The sequence below is a fragment of the Triturus cristatus genome, chromosome 3_2 (assembly GCF_964204655.1).
Source record: "Triturus cristatus chromosome 3_2, aTriCri1.1, whole genome shotgun sequence".
Classification (NCBI taxonomy): domain Eukaryota; kingdom Metazoa; phylum Chordata; class Amphibia; order Caudata; family Salamandridae; genus Triturus; species Triturus cristatus.
The window spans coordinates 471,860,150-471,880,442 of NC_140584.1; the positions used below are offsets into that span (position 1 = coordinate 471,860,150).

The window sequence follows — 20,293 nt, forward strand, 5'->3', positions numbered from 1 at the left end:
CCAAAAGAATAAACGGTCTTGTAAGGATATTTACAAAAAAAAAGTCACTTCGGGAAAAAAGACACTTTGAAATTACATCAGTGTTGATTCTTAGGGGATTCAGCAAGGACAGATACCTTCTTCCTCTTATATCTGACACTTTGGAAGCATTTGAGGAATCTAAGCAGATTTGCGACAAGCTTGTCTTATCCAAATTAAGACTGGACAACAATGGGAAACAACTTTCAGAACAACTTTCAGGCATTATGAAAATATATTTGAACTCTGCAATGTAAAATCTGTTCCCAAAAGTTTTATAGATTTCTCTTGATCCCGTTGCAAGTGCTAACTGCCCATTATACTTGAACCAGTCAAGTCTGTGATAACTCACAAGAGCTCCAAGAAAGAGCTATCCAAGCTAGCCAAGAATGAAGAGAAGAAGCGTAAGAGGGGCAGGAAGGTGAGCTATGTCATCTACATTTATAAGGTAATAAAGCAAGTGCATCCAGACACTGGTATCTCCTACAAGGCTTTGGGCATCATGTACTCATTTGCGAATTACATATTTGAGCCAAATAACATCATTGGCTTTTCCAAGAGGCCCCAGTAAGGGCAGCTTCCCTCTTCTTATACCACCAGGAAACCCTCTTGGGTGACACACCCGCCTTACAAATACATACAACATGGATATTTTTTTTTAACTACTCTTGCATTGCATGGTATTTTATTTTATATCTTGGTGTTCTCTAAAACTGCAGTGGATGATCACAGTCATGTCAAGAAGGTTCTTATCTAGATTAAGAAAATATTAACTTTTGGGTAAACCTGCAAAGTGCTCCTTCGATCAAACCTTCAACGTATTTAGATTTTTTCCTACCCACTGAAGGTGTAGCCAGGGAGCCCTTTAACGTAAAAGCTATTTTGAAGTGGAAGACTCCAGACTCCAAATTGAATTAACAACATGCAATGATTCCTTGGGTTAGCAAATTAATATAGGACACTTATTAATCATTACACAAACATTGTGAACTCTATTACTGATTTGCTAAAGAAAGAAAATACATTTTACTAGGGTTGTTATGCCTTTAAGGCCCTTCAAGAATTAAAAGACCACTTTCACAAAGCCCCAGCTCTTCTTCAGACTGTCACATCCAAACCTTTAATCTAGAAAATTATTCCTCTGGCTCATTTTACAGGCAATTTTCATCCCAAAAAATGCTAAAGACAAATATCATATTGCTTTCTACTCCTGGAAATTCACAAACCATACAATAAACTACTCAGTGTTAAACAAAAATCTCCTGGTGTGAAAGACATTCAGAGAGTGGATACACGTATTAGGAGTGCAACACTAAGAAAAGGGCAGGATGTATCATAACTGTCTAAAAATTGTCCAGCAAGTTAAGTGTAGGAACAGTCATTAAGCCAGATGGGCTTACGCTTTTCAGCAATGCGTTGAAGATCAAATACATTACAGATTCACAAAATATTTTAGCCTACTGCTTGCTCTCAACGATGCCAGAACAAGAAAAACCCTTAAAAATGAAACACATCCACTTTAAAACCAAGAAAAGAAAATTCAACATAAATAACATTTACTGGTTTTCTAAGAAAGATAGGAACTTTCTCTAAGTGATCGGCTGATATTGTTCCTTAAAAGGCTATTTTTTCTCAATATTGTCTGAAATCCTTCAAATCATGATTACTTGACTGTAGGACATCGAGGTCAAAGAGAACATTACATTTCCCAACAATTCTGATGACCAGTAGTGCATCAAGAAGTCAAACATTATGCCAGATTCTCTGAAATGTGAACCGAGCCAAGATTGATTCTCAAAAGAGATTTGTATTATTATAACCTTTAAAAAGACTAACTACACCTTGGGTGCTCATATCTACTTATTTTATTGCAGACTTACCCACTTTGAAGAGATGCACTGCTATTATTTTCCCCATAGATTACTACAATAGTTCACTTTACACATTTAGGCACGATTCCCAATGCTACCCAAATGGCAAATGTACTCTTCTCTGAAATCTTTGAACTTCTTAGTCTTCCATCATTGATTGCTTACCATTGAGGCCTTCATTTATATACAATTTTCGGAAGCAACAAAGCAAAACAATCTGGGAATTAAATTACATTATTTCTTTATTCGGAAATAAACGTATCCATAAAGGTTCATTTTAAAATCACAGAATGTATCATTAGACTATAAGACTTTGGGCATTCATACAACTCTGATTTTTCAGCCACAGATGAACGGATATACGGAAGGGTTGAAGCAAACTTTGGACACCAATTTACGCAGATTTGCTAATGACTCACAAACTACTTAAGACTGTCATTGACATCTAGGTTTTCCTAAAACCTTTAATATACTTCAGGATTCAGTCTATTTTGTGTCATATGGATTTCATCCTCATGCCTTTCAATCCATTTTCAATTCTGATGCATCTGTTAAAGCATTTAAAAATATTCTAGAAACAATATCTAAAACCAGAAAACAACTGTTAATTTAGAAAAGGCTAAGCAAGATGCAGAGCAAACAGATCAACTTTGAAGATCCATCCTAAGCTGTAAGGCTGTGGATGAATCTACTAAAGACCTTACTTCTTCAATTAAGCTTTCCAGACAGAGTCCTAAATTCTACGACTTTTTCCGGTCTCTTGCGATCAGTCCTGTGACTGTCAGTTTAATATTGCTAGGGACCACTATTCATTTCATGTTTCTTATTTAAAACCTGCCACTGCCACTAATTCTGTGCAAAGGAAGAAAAAGATTCCACAACCTATTATTGCCAATGGTCAAGACTAGTATGAAATCAAAAGTATATGTGCATACCACATTCATTAAGGAATTCTTCAATTTCTTATAGAGTGGAAAGGATACTGTAGTAATTACGCCACTCTGGTTGCTTGTTCAGTGGTGTTTATTCTTATTTGATGTCCCCATCAGTTACAGCTGCGTGCCTCACGCAGTCCAAACAGTACTGACACTAAACACAGCACATTACATGTCATCACATTCTAAGTTCCACCTGCCCTTCCTAGTCCAGGACTACATCACAGAATTACATCATTGACACGACACATCTTTTCACTTATGAAAAAACAACACGGAAATGTATAAAAATAAACCTAACTTCCCCCAATGTAAATTAACCATGAACCCACACAATTACATGAATAACATTAAAATGAAAAATGTTCTACCTTGTATGTTGGGCAATCGTGCAGACATTTCCTACACTCCACACGGTCCCATTTTCCAAGACAACCACATTTCGCTTTACCTCAACAACCTTATGAGGGCTGGCGAATTTACTATCTCTTTTTGCCACTATTCCACTTTTCTTTGTGACAACCCAATCACCCAACTCAATTCGTGGTTCCTTCACACCATTCCTCCTATTATAGTACTTTTCTGCACACTTGTGTTACGGTAACCCCAGCTTTTATTGCTTCGTGATCCACCTACAAACGAGTCTTGGCAACTAACCAAACTGGATTTTCCTTCCTACCAGGTTCCCTTCTCTTCAAGGAAACAAATGCAGAGACCCCGGTCACAGCAAGAGTAGTCTTGTGGGACCTCACCAATTTTCTCAGTTCTTTCTTCCAGGACAACCCATTAGCCAGTGACAAATGTATATTGTCCATGATTAAGCAATTGATTCTCTCTACCATTCCATTCGCTTGTGGCCTAAACAAGGCTACCCTTTCATGGACAATGCCCCATTTCTCAATAAAACCTTTCATCATACATGATACCAATTGTACCGCGTTGTCGAAAACAATAGTTTTTGGCACAAGAAAACTTTTTCTAGAAAATCCATCACACTCTCAGAATTGATACTAGTCATTGGTTTGATCACAAACCACTTAGTGTTATAATTGGCAAGCACCATAATGAACCTACACTCACTACCTAATTTGTTTATGGGACCAAGGAAATCCATGGCTGTTCTCTCCCGAGGTCTCGCAGGTCTTTCAACACACTTCAGCGGGAGCTGCCTAAGCGTTTTGACTATCACTGTAGGCACATGCACAACAATGACTCACCACACCCTCCACCATGCTATCCAATTTTGGCCACCAAATATCTGTCTTATCCTCCTCTTGGTAATGCTCCTCCCAGGATGTCCCTCATGTGCCAACTGAACAATCCGATCACAAAGTAATACGATTCCTCCTTATCACTTTGTCACACAAAATGTTCAACTTCTCTCTAACTCCCCAATATCCCTCTACTTGGACATTGACATTTCTTGTGGCCATCCTTGCCTAATATTCTCTTTCACTTTTTTCAACGCCATACCCTCTTGGATCTCATAGGCGTCATTCACATCAATTTCCTCTTCTTCCACTATCCCCTCGGTAGGCAAGCGGGATAGGCAATCTTCCACCTCATTTCTCAACCCTTTCAAATATTCCATTTCCAAATTGAACTCCAGGACAGGTAACATCCATCTGGAAATTCTCAGTGTAACTCCTCCTTCCAATCCCCTGCCACCTTCGAACAGGTGCACTAGCTGCTAATGGTCCGGCCTGACTCTAAAAGGCAGACCCCACAGGAAATGCTTAATGCCCCAACAACATGCCAAAGCCCCTCTTTCAATTACAGAGTTGACCACCCTGCAACCTCCTTGAAGCAAATCCTACTATTTTCCCTTGAGCCTTCTCCACTTGGGTCAATACTGCACCTAAGCTAACATTAGTAGCATCAGTTGTCAAAAATGTTTTAGCTGTTACCTCAACGTGACCAAGAAACGGGGCTTGCCCAATACTTTCTTTGACCTGTTGAAATGCCTTCTCACACGTGCCACTTCATTCAAACACTGCATTCTTCTTCATCAATATTCTTAAAGGCTCAACTATCTCAGGAAAATTCTTCACGAATTTCGAGCAGTACTCTGCTAGACCAAGAAAGAACTTTAATTGATCCTTATTGTTTGGCAATGGCGCATCACTTATTCCCTGGACAATACTCTTCTTTGGTTGTATCCCTTCACTTGATAGCTCATGTCCAAGATACGAGACGCGTTTCTTTCTGAAATGACACTTTTCCCGCTTAAAAAGTCAGCCCATACTCATCCAAACATTCATCACTTGTTCAAGCAGCTCATCATGATGTAACTCAGCCCTTCCAGCTATCATTACATCATCTTGGAAATACCACAAGTTTTCCATGCCCTCAAAAATCTGTTTCATCACCCTCTGAAATACTGCTGACGCCGATACCAGCCGAAATGGCATTCATACATAACGGAATGCATCAATGGGGTAACAAAGAATGTCAGGTGCCTGGAATCCTTATACAATTGGACTTGGTGATATCCGGCCGACATATCAGCCACACTAAAAACCTTTCCTCCAGACATTACTGATAACATTTCTGAAATATTAGGAAGGGTTTGTCTGTCAACCCAAATATTCCTGTGGAGGTCCCTCAAATCGATGCATAATATGATCATACCACCATCCTTGGGAGCAACCATTGGGGCTAATCATTCCGATGATTCTATGGGCTCAGTTATCTCTTGACTTAACTTGTTTAATTCTAATTGCAAAGGTTCCTTCATCAAAAGCAATACATTCCTCACTTTATGTACTACTGGGACAGCCCCTCTCTGAAGAATCATTTTGTGTGAGAATTCCTTGAGTAATCCCAAATCATCCTTGAATACGCGGGGATATTTCTTTACCACCCATTCATCAAACTTATCTACCTGACTCACACATTGCGGTTCCTCAGTTAATAGCATAACAGAATTTTCTGCATTAGGATTTGAAATCATGCCGAAATCTGATGGCGACACCACAATAGGTTAAAGCCAAAATCAGTTAGATAAACCCGACCATGCACCATTTCTCCGTCAAATACTATATTCATACATCTCAATTCTTTTTCCTCTATATCCCACAGCCTTTATGTCCGGTTCTGACCAATCCTCATATAAACTCTTAGACAAAGTGTCTTATGACACTAAAGTGTACATATTCCCGGAATCCATCAGCATTTTTATTTGCAAGTCATCAAGGTACTTCTAACTTCCCACTGCTTTCCTTCTTCACGCCATCCACCATCTTAGCAGATTCATGTGTAATGTTGCTGGAAACTTGTACTATTTGTTCCTCATCATGAATGGTCAACACTATTTCGGTAACTCTTTCACACACTTCTTCAATTTCCTTTACCCTTGCTGGATTGGATCATACCTTACACATCTTAGCAAAATGTCCATTTTACCACACCCTCAACTTTGTTAATTATTTTTGATGAAGAGTCCATTTCCTTCAACCATTTTGCAGCTTCTGTCATGCCTTTAACAACTTGAATGACTTTAGTCAGACTGAGATCCTTCAACCATAATGAACAAGATATTTACCTTCGGTAACGATATATATCTCTAAGAGGGATACGTTAGTTATAGATTCCTTACCTTCGAATAACCCCAAAGCACCAGACTGGTTCCGGAGACATTTTTTCGTAGCAGTACCCTTGCGTGTCGGTAGGTGGCGTCCTGTCGACTCCACGTCCGGCGTCGTGGTCGTCGGCGTCGTGGTCGATGACGACGTGGCTTCTACTTAGATGCCGCCCCTGCGCTCTGACTTCATTCTGACACGACTTTCCATGCCAGAAGCGCAGAGCCATGCACGACACTGACCACTGGTGTACCAAACTAGGGCCCTGGAAGGAAGTCCCTATGCCTAGAAGTCAGTTCGCAGAACGGGGAGGATGGGTGGGGTGGTAATGAACCAATAACTAATTTAGGTCTCTTACAGATATATTGTTACCGAAGGTAAGTACATTTTTCATCTGAATGAGACTATTAGTTATAGATTCCTTACCTTACAATAGATACCCCAGCAATACCAACTCCGGAGGTGGGTCTGCAAACCAAGTTCACACCAGAAAGACCTGGAGAACAGAATGGCCAAAAAAGCCATCTTTCCAGGCTTGGACGTCCAGGCAGTAATGCCGTGTAAAAGTGTGCAAGGATGCCCACGTGGCAGCCTGGCAGATGTCAAGTAAGTGAACTCCACGTCCCAAAGCAGTAGTGGCCGATGTCGCCTAGGTAGAGTGGGCGCGTAGTCCTACTGGAGGTGCCTTTATAGCTAAAAAAAATAGCACATTTTAATGCATAGGACAACCAATCAAGGGATGGTACTCGGCCAACCCGTCTTGGCACCCACATAAACCACGAAGAGCTGATCCTCCAACTGCAATTCTTTAGTGCGGTCAAGGTAGAAAGACAGCGCACTTTTTGGGTCCCTTCTCCTCTTTGGAGGGATGCGGAGAAGGAAAGAATGTGAGCAATGTGATGGTCTGACCTATGTGGAAAGAGGTAACCACTTTGGGAAGAAAAGAAGGTCTAGTTCTAAGGACAACCTTGTACGGATGAACAGCAAGAAAAGGAGGTTTAGAAGAAAGAGCCTGAAGCTTACTCACCCTGCGAGCAAAGGTGATGGTAACCAGAAAAGCAGTCTTTAGAGTCAAGAGTCTGAGACGACAACTATGCAATGGCTCGAAAGGAGCACACATAAGATAAGTCAAGAGCAGAATCAAGTCCCACCGGGGCATTACGAAAGGAATAGGAGGAAAGAGATGAGTAATGCCCTTTAAAAATCCATTTACAATAGGGGACTTGAATAGGTAAAGCTGATCAGGAAGGCCGTAATGGCCCACAGATAGCCTTCAAGGGTGTCCAGAGCAGAACCTTGCTAGGCCAAAGAAAGTATGAAGAGCAGAACCTCTGAAAGAGGGGCAGAAAGGGGATCCACAGCCTTTGCTGTGCACCATGCCACAAATTTGTTCCATCAACAGGCATATACCATTTGAGTGGAGGGACGCCTGGCTGCCAAGATGACATTACAGACTTCAGGAAGGAAGGTCGAAAGCTGTTAACTGTTGCCGCTCAATCACCACACAAGGAGGTGGAGGCTGGACAGGTTCGAGTGGAGGACCGTTCCCTGCTGCTGCAACAGAAGATCCTCCGAAGAGGCAGTCTTATCTGAGGATCGATGGCCATGCTCAAGAGCTCGGGGTACCAGACACTTCGTGCCCAGTCTGGAGCCACAAGAATGACTTGGACCCGGACGCGCTTGATCTTCTTCAGTACTCTGGGTAGAAGTGGTACAAGCGGAAAGTCATACAGGAGGCTGCAACGAAAAGTGTCACCTAGCAAGTGTCATCTTGGAAATTCCAAAGCGCAGAACTGCTGACATTGCGCGTTCTCTTCAGTGGCGAATAGATCTAACCAAGGCCCTTCCCACTGCTGAAAGAGGACTTGCACCACCTCAGAGTGAAGACGCCATTCGTGATCTATCATGCACTGGTTGCTGAACTCGTCTGCCCTTTCGTTCAGGGAACCTGCCAAGTGTTGAACCACCAGAGACATGCTCTGATGTTCCAGCCATGCCCAAAGACGAAGAGCCTCTTGACATAGGGTCCACAACCCCACCCTGTTTGTTGCAGTACCACATGGCAGTGGTATTGTCCCTGAAAACCTGCACTACTCTTCCCTTGATAAAAGGAAGGAATGCCTTCAGTGCAAGATGAATCACCCGGAGCTCCAGAAGGTTGATGTGGAGCCCAGACTCCGCCGGAGACCAGAGGCCTTAGACCTCTGCCTATCCCATGTGGCCACCCCATCCCAGGAGGGACGAATCTGTCACTGCTGTGGAGTCAGGTTGGGTAAGGGAGAGGGACCTGCCGTTGACCCAATCCTGGTTCTTGAGTTGCCACTGCAACTGACTTGCAGCCCTCGCCGAGATCTGGACGACATCGGAAATATTCCCCTGATGCTGCATTCACTGGAACTTCAGGTCCCACTGGAGAGCCCACATATGCCATCTACCAGCAGGATGCAGGAGGCCAAGAGGCCCAGAAGCCTCAGGGTCAGTCTCACCGAAACCCGGGATAGAGGCTGAAACATCGGTATCATAGCCCAAATATCCCAGACTCGCTGCTCGGGAGGATAAGCCCGAAACTGCGCTGTATCCAGAACTGCTCCGATGAAAAGGAGCTTCTGAGAGGGAATCAGGTGCAACTTCAGCACGTTGATTGTGAACCCCAGTGAATGCAAGAGGTCCGCTGTAGACTGGAGGTGGGAGACAACCGCCTGGAGCCTCTGTGCTGGGCTTGGACCAAGTGCCCAGAAGGTCTGTGAGGGCCTAATTGAAAGGCAGCAGGGGCTCCAAGAGGCCGCTGCCAGCTGAAGCACCTCAGTCAGGAGGTTAGTCCTGATCGGCAGCGTAGGAAGCTCAAGGCCCAAGGCCTCTGCCGCCCTACGCAACACCACAGTGTAGGCTGCTCCCTCCTCCGTAGCCACGGTAGGGGGAGACAGCATGCCAAGGTCTGGGGGGGTATCCAAACCACTGGCATCACCCAACTCCTCTCGCCAGTCCGGCTCCTCAAGTTGGTCAGTTAGAGGGTCACCAGACCCCTCCCAGTCCTCCTCACCCTCCTCTGGCTGCCAGTCAAGAGGATAGGGTACGCCAGGAATGAGCAGTGGGACAAAAGTACCCTCCAGCGCCGGTACCAATGCCGGTTGACGTCGGTCCAGCACCGTGTCCATATCGGGGGTGAGGCTGGGGTCAACGCCGGTTTGGGGCAGAACCGGCGCCTGGGGCATTGTCACTTGAATCAGCGCCGGGGAAGGTACTGTGAGGCCGACCAGCACCGATCTAGATCCAGGCCTGGATCCATGGGGGTCCTGCGGGATTGGGGCTGGAGCCGCCGGCATTGATGCCCTAAGGCCCCCACCCTAGTCTGTGGGACCCGAAGGCGCGCCTGCGAAGTAGAACTGCCGAAGCTGGGCAAGGGGCGCTCTGGCTCCGGGAAAGGGAGGGAAGTGTGGGGAAGTCCCAGTGGGCTCCAAAGAAGGAGCCAGAGTGTACCTGAGCTTCCGGTCCCGCGTCGGCTGACAGAATGCTTCTTCGCCTTCTTCTTGTGCTTCGACTTACCCAATGAGTGCAAAGACTTCGATGACGAATGGTGAACGTCCCACGACCTTCCCCTCGACCGGGACCTCGAGCAGCATGGAGCGGACTGTCGGACTTACAAAAGTTTTCAGGACCGCTCCCGCAAATACTTCGGGTTCAGGGCCTGACAGTCTGAGCACGACTTCGGGTCGTGGTCCCGCTCCAGGCACCAAAGGCACACGAGGTGCGGATCGGTCACCGACATCAACTAGTGAAAGGAGTCATAAGGTTTGAAGCTGGGTCGATGGTTAGACATCCCTCGTGCACCAGGATTCGCGAGACTCAAAAAAGATGTCGACAAAAAGTAAAAAAAGAGTTAGTCAAAAAGTGACTAAGGCTACTGCTCTCTCTGGATCTGCGCTGGCTGGTGCGGAAAAGGAAGAACTGACGTCAGCGCACAGGGGAGGCGTCTAAGTAGACACCACAACGTCATCCCGGTGACCACTATGCCGACGACGGATGCAGAGTTGGCCGACGTCACCTACAGAATCGCAAGGGTACTGCTATGAAAGAATTTCTACGGATCCAGTCTGATGCCTGGGGGTAATTCTAAGGTAAGGAATCTATAACTCTCAGTCTTTTGTCATTAGTACACCTTACTATTTGATCCCTAATGAGTGAATCACCTAAGTTCTCAAATTTACAAGTCAAGGACAACACACGTAACGCTGCTACATATGTATCTATATGTTCCTCCTGTAATTGTGCCCTTGAAAAGAACTTGTGGCGTTCCATCACTACGTTAATCTTAGTAACAAAACGTGCATCGAACACATGGCTAGACTTTTCATACACATTATTAGGCTGACCGTCCCCCATTCCTAGAGAAACCTCTATGTAGTCTTCTCCCTTCCACACCCAAATGGTGTAATGAAATAGCTTGCTGTCCAATACGGCCATATCTATCACCATTAATTGCCAACATGTATGTAAACAAAAGTTTTTTTCACTATCCCCACGGAATGGGTGGATTACCATGCGTCGCAAGAATGGTTAGGGGTGACGCCATAGCTTGGTCAGTCATATTCAATGCCTATAACAAAATGTAAACAATTTACTAAAATAACTGATTTAATTAAGGAGGTAAAACAATAAGCTAGTAAAACAAGCTAACACAATAAGCGAACATAACAATTTTCCTCTTTTTTTTCCCTATTTACTCCTTTTTTTTTTTACTCCTTAGTCCTTCTTCATCTGTGCCCAAACATGAAGATACACTCAGTTCTATTGTCCGATTTCTTTATCCATGCCCTGTATACACACAGTGTGTCCTTTTCTATTTCTTTATTAGTCCTTCCTTCGTGTTCTGTTTCCCACACATGACGTCGTACAAAGACTCGATCAGGACCACAGGAGCACACAATGTCAGTAAGTAAGTTTCCCTTTCCTTTCTTTCTCTTTTTGAATTTGTATTCCAACGTGGACGCGTATTTAAACGTGCACCGGCACTTGAATAATGTGCCTGTTTCAACGTGGATGTGTATATAAACGTGCACCGGCACTCGATTAATGTGCCCGACAAGCCTCCTGAATGCCGGCACCTGACAGTGCACCCAATGATACCGGCACTAAATAATGTGCTTGACAAACTTCTTAACAACGGAACTCCATTAATGTGCCCGTCACGTGTGTCCCTCACTGCAGAGGTATTCACTAGTGCTGCCGGGAAACAGCACACGTAGATCGTGATAAATACGCGGCCTGCAATCCAGGCAGCATGCGCATTGCAAATGGGCGCTCATGGCAGAACAGTCACGAGCATTCAATTCTCAAGGGTTGCTTGTGAATAACAGCAATCAGCAGGATAATAATCAACTAAGTTAAATAAATTCAACGAGGAACCGGAGTTCAAGCCTCAATAGGAAATCGCAGAACAGAAAGAACTTTAGATATACTTTTCTGTTCTCTTTTTTTCTTTAAGAAATTGTAATCTTACCGCTCCTGTAGATTACATCAAATTCTTTTAGATCAGGGGTGAGGACATCATTCAGTCTGCCCCCTGCACAGACATAGATGGTCGCCAGTAACTGTAGTAATTACACCACTTCGGTTGCTTGTTCAGTGGTGTTTTTGATGTCACCAGCAGTTTCAGCTGTGTGCCTCACGCTGTCCGAACAGTACTGACACTACACACAGAACATTACATGTCATCACATTCTAAGTTCCACCTGGACTAGAGTGCAATTCTTGTTAAGCAGATTGCCCAATGAAGAGGTTTCCCTTTTCGCATCTTTCTATGCCAGAACTTACAAAAAGCATTGTTGAACGACATCTCATTTGCAGGCGATCTGCACAGATCGTCTCAGGTGCTGTCAAGCATGGTTACTGACACAAGATTGCAGTGGCTTCATTTTTTGACTTCCATTCTAGAGCTTCCAATCTGTTGGGGATTTCAATCCTGATCCTTCCCTTTTATATTCATTGGATTCCATGGCAGTAATTACTTCTACATTTACTTTTGAACTACCTTCCCATCAAATATGAAAGTTATTCACTTGTTGTATGCGTTTCCTCCTCAAGGTCAATTTCTTTACCATGATATAAATTACAGCGTTACAAGGTCGGTCTTTCTACTCCCTCAAAAGCGTTCCTGTCCTCTGAATTGTTTGTGTAATCCATCTGCTATACCCGATATTCTTCTGCCATTTTCAGCATTATTGATCTGCTTCAATTCTTACAACTTTGTCCAATAGATGTATTACTCTCTGAGAAACTGAAGTTTTCTTCACTTTGCAAATCAATTCCTTGTTAGTCCAGTCTTATCCTTCATTCAACCAATGTTTGCATTTGAACGAAGTATGAACTTGAGCGATATGGTGGTACATACAAGACCTCACACACAACCCAGAGACTGTCAGGAGAGTCTATGGACCCTCCCTCGCATCAAAGGAAATGTTTTCCCTTGTGGCTCATGTTCAATTTGTCACCTGACTATGCAACAGACCAAGATTGAATTGAGACTGACATCACTTTGGTTCCTTAACCACACTAATTGTAATACAAGTGGAGTCATTTATTTGATTTACAGTGACGACAAGGATAGTAGAACATCGAAGTTTGACTAAATGTAGGCGGTCCAATATCGAACTGACCAGACCATTTCTCCAGCTACAGCATGATGAAGACGACATTAGGTGAAAGATTGACAGTCATTGATAAACCCATTATACATCACATATGGATGGTTTAGAGAACCATCTATTTCAGAGAGAACAAAGCTGGGTTTTCAGACTAAGGATTCACAATCTAGGACTCGATGATAGTCCATGCACCTCCTTATCAGGTCTTCCATATTCTCTTTGGTTTTGAGACTGATTCTCTTCACTGTCTCCTTTATTCTAGAGACTAAACCACATGAAGTCAATATCAAGGCAACAGGATATTGAGGGTCTACTTATAATCTGTATAAACTATTTTTCAGGTCTAGGTCTACTGGTTTGTTTGGACATTTCCTTCTCAGGATAAGATTAATGGTACATGTTCTACATGCAATGATTATTGATTTCTATAACCGTCACATTCTCTTATCTATGAGTGCTTTGGATTGTTGTAACAAGAACCACAAAGTGCACAACGGGGATAGATACATTATTGGCTATTATATTCCTTTTATTTTAGTACACTAGATACATTTCACACATTTTTATTGCAAGGAAACAACTTTTCCAGCTGTTCTTTGCGCTCCCTCATGAAATTGAAGCGCACATTAGACACTGCCTTTCATGTATACACTGCACTCCATGGCGTTCTCAGAGCATACGTTTCTGACGTAATTGACGGTAGACGCGTCCATCGTCGGCTCGCCTCATTTCCTCACCGAGCATGCCAGAGAGAAGACGTGGAGATCCTATAATGGGTAAAAACTATTTTTGGGATGGTTTTTTTTAGATGCATTTAATAGGAACCTTAGACATTCATCCCCACTATGTAAGCCTTGATTGATTATTATGCTTTCTACACAATCAATTTCCATGAATATATTTTAGCTAAGAAATGTGCTTTTTACTTCTTTATTCAATCGGACCCGAGGCTTTTTTAGATTGACGTTTAGGTGCAAACTTTCATGCACAGAACTCAAATACATTTTTATCTTCTTTACATTGCTAAGCTACTGCCTCGTGAAACAGAGTATAGCTGATACGATACATATTATATCTACTACTATTAACTTTGCTTTCATGTTTACTTGTATGCAGCACTGTGACATAGGCAGCCTTGAATAAGGCTTGAGTGGAAGGAAAGCACCATAGGGTAAGACTTACCTCATCATTAAATGCAACGCTGTCGTAGTATGACACTTGTGACAGGCACAATTGCTGATAAATGTTCATGCTTTCACATTATGGACACCATTCATTGGACTCCGAATGTGAAATATCTTACTGTTGTTTATGTCTGCCTAAATGTGTATGTATTCGTTTAGGGTAGAACGATGGTGGACTCCCCAGATGCCAATTTGTGGGTCACCTTCTGTATTTGGTGCCTCACCACCAACCAACAGTTCTCACACAAATATACAATTGCCTATGCCTATTACAGAGTGACCGTTTTTTGATGTTTCTGAAGAATGCCCAAGAACCTCGTATTAGGGTCATAGATAGGACAGAAACAGGTTTCATTGTTCTCACTAGGGAAAGTCTTTTTAACCCCTATTTGTGTTTTACTCTATCCCTGGGAGGCATTAGAATACAATTTAGACTTTTCTTACCAAGAGGTAGTTTTAATTCATTTCACTCATATATATCTAGCACTCTGTATTCCTCACTCATACCAATATCTTCGCTAGGGTTCATAGGGATTGGGTCAACAAAACACCTCAATAGCTCCTCTCTATAGAAGAGAGATGTAGCTCACACCAGGTACCATTGGTCCTGGTGTGAGGAGGGACCCTATGAATGAAGCATGCCACCGTAAGATGGGTGAGGGTTCTTGGCCTAAATAAAAAATATTGTTCTTGACTACAGGTATACACCCAATCCCTTTAACACACATACCTCATGTTTCGTCGTGTTCTTTTTTTTTGTTGCAGCTTTTGTACATTATTTTGGGGAATTCAATTCTGATCCTTCCCTTTTATATTAATTGGATCCCATGCCAGGAATTACTTTGGATTAACTTACATTTCCTTTTTAAGTTACTTCCCATCCAATATGGAAGTGATACACTTCCTGTTATATGTGTTTCCTCTTCCAGGTCAATTTCTTTACCATGATATAAAATGCAGAGTTACAAAGTCACTCTATCTGCTCCTTCAAAATAGTTCCTGTCCTCTGGATTGTTTGTGTTATCGATCTGCTCTTCCAGATAGTCTAATGCCATTTTCAGCATTACTAATCTGCCTCAATTCTTACAGGTTTGTTCTATGCAGATTTGGTCTCCTCTGAGAAACTGAAGGTTTCTTCAGTTTGCATACTAATTCCATGCTAATCCAGGTTTATCCTTCATTCTGGATTCTGCAGTGGAATTTGAAAGCAACAGGCTTTATCTACAAGATAAGATGTGGCAATTACCTTAAACTAGAAGCCAGTTTCTGACAGTGTCTCTTCGATTCTGCTCTTGCATATTGTGAATTGCCTCTCTAATCTCTTGTGCCAGGTTGTCTTGAGCCCCGCGGGAGCTTAACAATAAAATTCACACAATGACCAGGCATATAACAGAAAAAAGATGTTCTAAATTCCCAGTCACACTGCTCTTAATTTCACTGTTGGACTTTGATGGTAGGAAGGGAGTAGGATTGGGCAAAAGACCAGGGTCCTCAGCCACCATCACACCCATCTACCAAGTTGAAAACAATGATTTCAATGATCAGGGGTAACTGTGAGAAGGGCAAGAACTAGGAGGTCTCCTAACCTCTCCAAGCACCCACCCTAGCCAGTCAATCTGCGGAGTCATTGATGGACTCCGTCATGGATAGGAGGCAGGCTAGGATCGACTAGCAGCCCTCCTGGTCTCCTCGCAAAACTGGCAGAGAACATCACAAATCTTCCTTGTGCCAAAGGCTCTGGTCATCCCACTGCCAATCTGAGTGATGTGCTTTTAAAATGAATACAACAATTAAAGAAATGGCTGTGTGGGGCTTAACTGTTCAAACCACACCACTTTCTTTATCAAACCTCCCGCAAATTCTTCTCCTTGTGGGTAACGTGAGCTGATGGTGGGACAGATGTGTATATACTGCCACTCTCCATTCTCCTCACCCACCCTAATAACGAAGATGCAAACCAGCAAATGGGACCTGGAAAAAGAGGGCAATTTAACAAAGCAGGTCTCCTCTCTCCCTACCTCCACCTCATTCAACTGACGGTGGTGTGGGAGGCAGGGTGATCTGAGCGGCTGAGGAGATTCTCCAATCCACCCGATTCTGTTTTTGTAAGCTGTATTACCTCATTTACGGTGCACATGGAAGGTTCTTTCATTGGCCCGAAGCTCTTAGGTTGTACAGGGCATGGCTGGCTGGTTATGGGGAGGTGAGAGGAATATTTCATTGGCTAAGTCTGCTCTTCTAAAAGCGGACTGACGAGTATGTTCCAGCTCGCTGGCTGCCATTTTTTCCCCTTTCCACTGGGCCAACTAAGATGCCATTTTCTGTTGACACTCTAGTTGTTGAAGTTCTGTTCATATGTAGGCAGTTTGAGGCCTGCAAAAGAAAGACAGCTGTGTGCCTGGAGAAGTAATACAGCTGCTAAGTGGTTTTAACAAGTGTTATGCACTTTGAGTGTTTTTATATTTTTTTGCACTGACTGATTTGTGAGTTCTATTAGCTCACTTACGGTGCGTGTGGAAGGTTCTTTCACTAGCAGGTAGCTCTCTCTCTCTCACCCTTAGGTTGTAGTGGCTTGGCTTCCTGTTTAAGAGGGGTGTGAGAGGAAAATTTGATTGGCAAAAGTCTGCTCTTTTCTGACAACCATTTTTTCTCCTTTCGATCAGGCCAACTAAGACGCAATTTTCTGTTGGAAAAACTAGTTGTTGCTGTTCTGGTCAAGTGTAGGCAGGAAGAGGCCTATATAGGGAAGACAGCTGCGCGGGCAAACTAGTGGCGTACTAATGGTGCAATAAAAGCCAGTCCGTCTGCATACTTTCTCCCCACAAAACTTGATCCTAATAGCCAAGGTGGGTACTCAAGGGAGGATCTACATAACTTAGGTGAGAAATGGCTGGACCTTGGGAAGTTTTACATTTATGTTTAGCCTCTTCAAGAACACAATGAAATTCTGAAGACTGTTGAGAGAAGGGCTCATAAGGGGTGTCTGACAGAGTTAAGCAGAATACCTACATCATGGCGAAATACAGAATAGCTAAAGAGCTGGGATGTACAGTGTATGGAGAGCAGGCAAGTCTTCATGGCCATTGCCACAAGACCCTTGTTTATAGGCTACTAATGTCCATTCTGCAGAGAAACTTGCGATAGAAACATTTCATTTGCTTAATTCGGGTGAGCTGGAAGATTTATTTCTGATTGAAACGAGCATCAGACAGCAATATACCTGGTAGGTTACATTATTTTGCACCACCCTCAGAAACCAGAAGCAGGGTGGCTGTAACAGTCAAATCTGAATTTTCAATTCATGAACGCACTCTCATGAAGTTCTCTTTAGCTGAACTATTGGGCTTCATTTCATCCCCAGCCTCTGTCCTGGTGAGTGGCATACTATGTTATCGTCGACCTAAGCCCCTGCAGATATACTCAGATACCCTAGTGGATTGCTTGTTACCCATATCCTATTATACTTTTATAGTGGTTGGGGATTTTAACATTTGACAGCATTGCCTCTTAGTTATCAGGACTCAATATTTATTGATTCAATGGCGGACTTAAAGCTGTGACAAATAGTAACTGGCCCCACACATTAACAAGCATTAAAAATGCAATAGGTCTCGCATTTGCTTAAATTAGAGCTATTGGCGTTGTAAATGGCGATGTAAATGACAATGTCTGTTTATCACATACAAACATATGAAATGAAAGACCATGCCGATTAACCCTTCGCTGTCAAGCTCTTCCCAAAGTACAACATGGCGGGGCCCGGCAGGTGACCCTCACAGAAAGCTCAGCTTGTGTGCAGAGAGCTGCTGTTGTGCTGCACAAACGGTCTGACTTTGGAGCTCCTTACCCGTTCGCCATGTATTCTTTCTTCCGCCTACTGTGCCTGTGCTGGGCACTGCAATCCGTCAACTCCGCCATAGGAGAATTAGGGCGTCAACAAACCCTACTTTAGCTACTACTACTCACTAGCCTTTTTCTCAAACTCTCTGGGAAAATTATTAATCGTACTTCAGTAGCGGGACAAAAAAAAGTTTGTTAACGACGAGAGTGAAAGTTGCACCACCGTATACATTGCAGACTATCTTTTAATATCAATTAAATCCATGTTTCGGCCCTATTTATCCTTTCCTCTCGATAACTTAAACTTGACCTAGAAGTGTTAAGGTAATTATATAGGCTATTAGCCATTTGCTTTCATTTTTGAGGGTAGGCGTATAACAAACTTGTGGGCAGTGTTACTGTAGTGTGAGATTGTGATGCATCGTTGGATATATGTCTTTTTTATTCTGTGCTAGGCTTAATTATTTTTTTTAAATATGCAGGGGTACACTATCACTCTTGGTCTCGATTAATCTTAGTGATCTCCTTTGTTTAACTTCAGTTAAATTGTAAATAAATGCTTCACTGGTAGCGCCGTCAAGTAGCATACACGCTAATCTGAAAAGTAAAATATATATATTTTACGAAACACAATTTTAGCATGCGTAACTAATTAGGGAGAGGATGTGGCCTGATGGCCAGAGCTGCTGCCTTTGAGCTGGGCAACCAGGTTCGAGCTTTGGCTCCTCATCCTGTGATTCTGGGCAAATCACTTAAATCCCCGTGCCTACGAAAAATTAACGTGTCCTTGTGTAACGTAACTGGTGCACATGTAAGGGGCTCCAGTACCTTGGGGTCGAGTTTGCTCTATATAAATCTGCAAAACAAATAACCATGCAGTTGCTTGCGTTCTTGTTCCTTATTGTGCGTTTTAGAGGGCGGGGGTCAGACCTTCGCATGAATGACGCAGTTTCTTTTCTCCGCTTATTCCTCAGAAGTGGGCCCAGAGATTGTAAGTCCTCTGATGTTGGCCAATAACCCCACGCTGACCATGGTTGCCCTGCAGAAGCCAGTCTCTGTCTTTGACGGTGCCATCTGCCAAAAAGTCACCATGGGGCTCTCAGACTACTCGCTCTATTCGGTTGCTCTATATGGACTGCAAGCGTCTGGTGAGTACAGGTGTTTCCTCGAAGCGGCACGAGTTGTAACGTTCTAGGAGGGTTTACTTTCTAGACAGGGAATGAGCTGCCTCCTCACAGCAGGGTCTCCGACCCTCCCCCCATGGCAGTTTGGAATCGCCTTGGGCTAGTCTGGTAATTAACATGGGCCCCCTTTGTTAACAGCTTCTAACAATGCCCTCAAGAACCCTGGCAGTTTCCAAAACACCAGCGGAGGCTTCTCGGTGCCGTACATAGTTGCGAAGGTTCCCGTCCCCAACTGTTCCGCCCTCGGTGGTGGCGCATATGCCAGAACTCTGCAGCATTACCTCATGAGAGTTTGGGAGAACACGACCTGCTTGAATGACCCGAACTTCAGCGACATCTGCAACCCACCGCTGGCAAACACAGCGTACAGGTCTGATGAGCTGACGTCGGACAGGACATTCTGCCGAAACTTGGCTCAGTTTACAGCCAGCTATTCACGGGGTGTTACTGTGTGTGCGCAAGGGCACACCGTGCTACGGCGAGGTACAGGCACTGACTAACTTGTTAACATGTTCGATCACTACACGCCCCCTAGGCACAGACTAACTCGTAAACATAAACACCCCCTATAGAGAAGAAATTCCTTCACGACAGTCGTGAAGAGAACGACCCAGTCCGGATGGGCCGTCCAAAAGGGAGACAGGGTAGTAACCATGAAGCATCCTTTTCAATAGGAAGCCAGCGTTTAGCATAAACGCTGACGCGACCCAATGAAAATCATGGGCGGTTCTTCAAGTCCCCTTCTGAAATCTCCTCTCTCACAATATGTCTCGAAGAGCAAGCAGCGCATGCGCGCTGCAACGGTAGGTGAGACCTAAAAAGGACAGATCAGAATTTTGGCCTTAGAGGTATAATCCATAGTCAGGAAATCCTACCACAAGTGTAGTCAGATCATTATCTGGTCAACTTTAATATTACACATGTGGCAGAAACAGTAACTGTGCTCAGTCCGGACCGAACAGTCCCAACATAAGTGCCCATGGGCTAAACTATCTTATCCTAAATTTGTTCATCGCCCTAAAACAACTGAATGGACACA

General features: G+C 43.6%; 2 protein-coding genes across 3 annotated transcripts in view; one reads left to right on the forward strand and one right to left on the reverse strand.

Moving 5' to 3' along the window:
• PDE3B (phosphodiesterase 3B) overlaps positions 1 to 20,293 on the reverse strand; it is a 1,362,481-nt gene that overhangs the window by 21,611 nt on the left and 1,320,577 nt on the right. The gene's annotated exons all lie outside the window — the stretch shown is intronic.
• Positions 18,087 to 19,754, forward strand: LOC146857556 (uroplakin-3a-like). The gene is made up of 3 exons (XM_085646746.1): positions 18,087 to 18,162; positions 19,045 to 19,218; positions 19,393 to 19,754. The coding sequence occupies exons 1-3, from the start codon at positions 18,087 to 18,089 to the stop codon at positions 19,752 to 19,754; spliced, it is 612 nt and encodes a 203-aa protein (XP_085502872.1).

Excerpts from the sequence above, each read along its gene's own strand:
- LOC146857556 (XM_085646746.1), top strand. The coding sequence starts at position 18,087 with ATGTATTCTTTCTTCCGCCTACTGTGCCTGTGCTGGGCACTGCAATCC. Across the intron at positions 18,163-19,044 it reads CGCCATAGGAGAATTAGGGC|AAGTGGGCCCAGAGATTGTA; the intron begins GTCAACAAACCC and ends CTTATTCCTCAG. Across the intron at positions 19,219-19,392 it reads ATATGGACTGCAAGCGTCTG|CTTCTAACAATGCCCTCAAG; the intron begins GTGAGTACAGGT and ends CTTTGTTAACAG.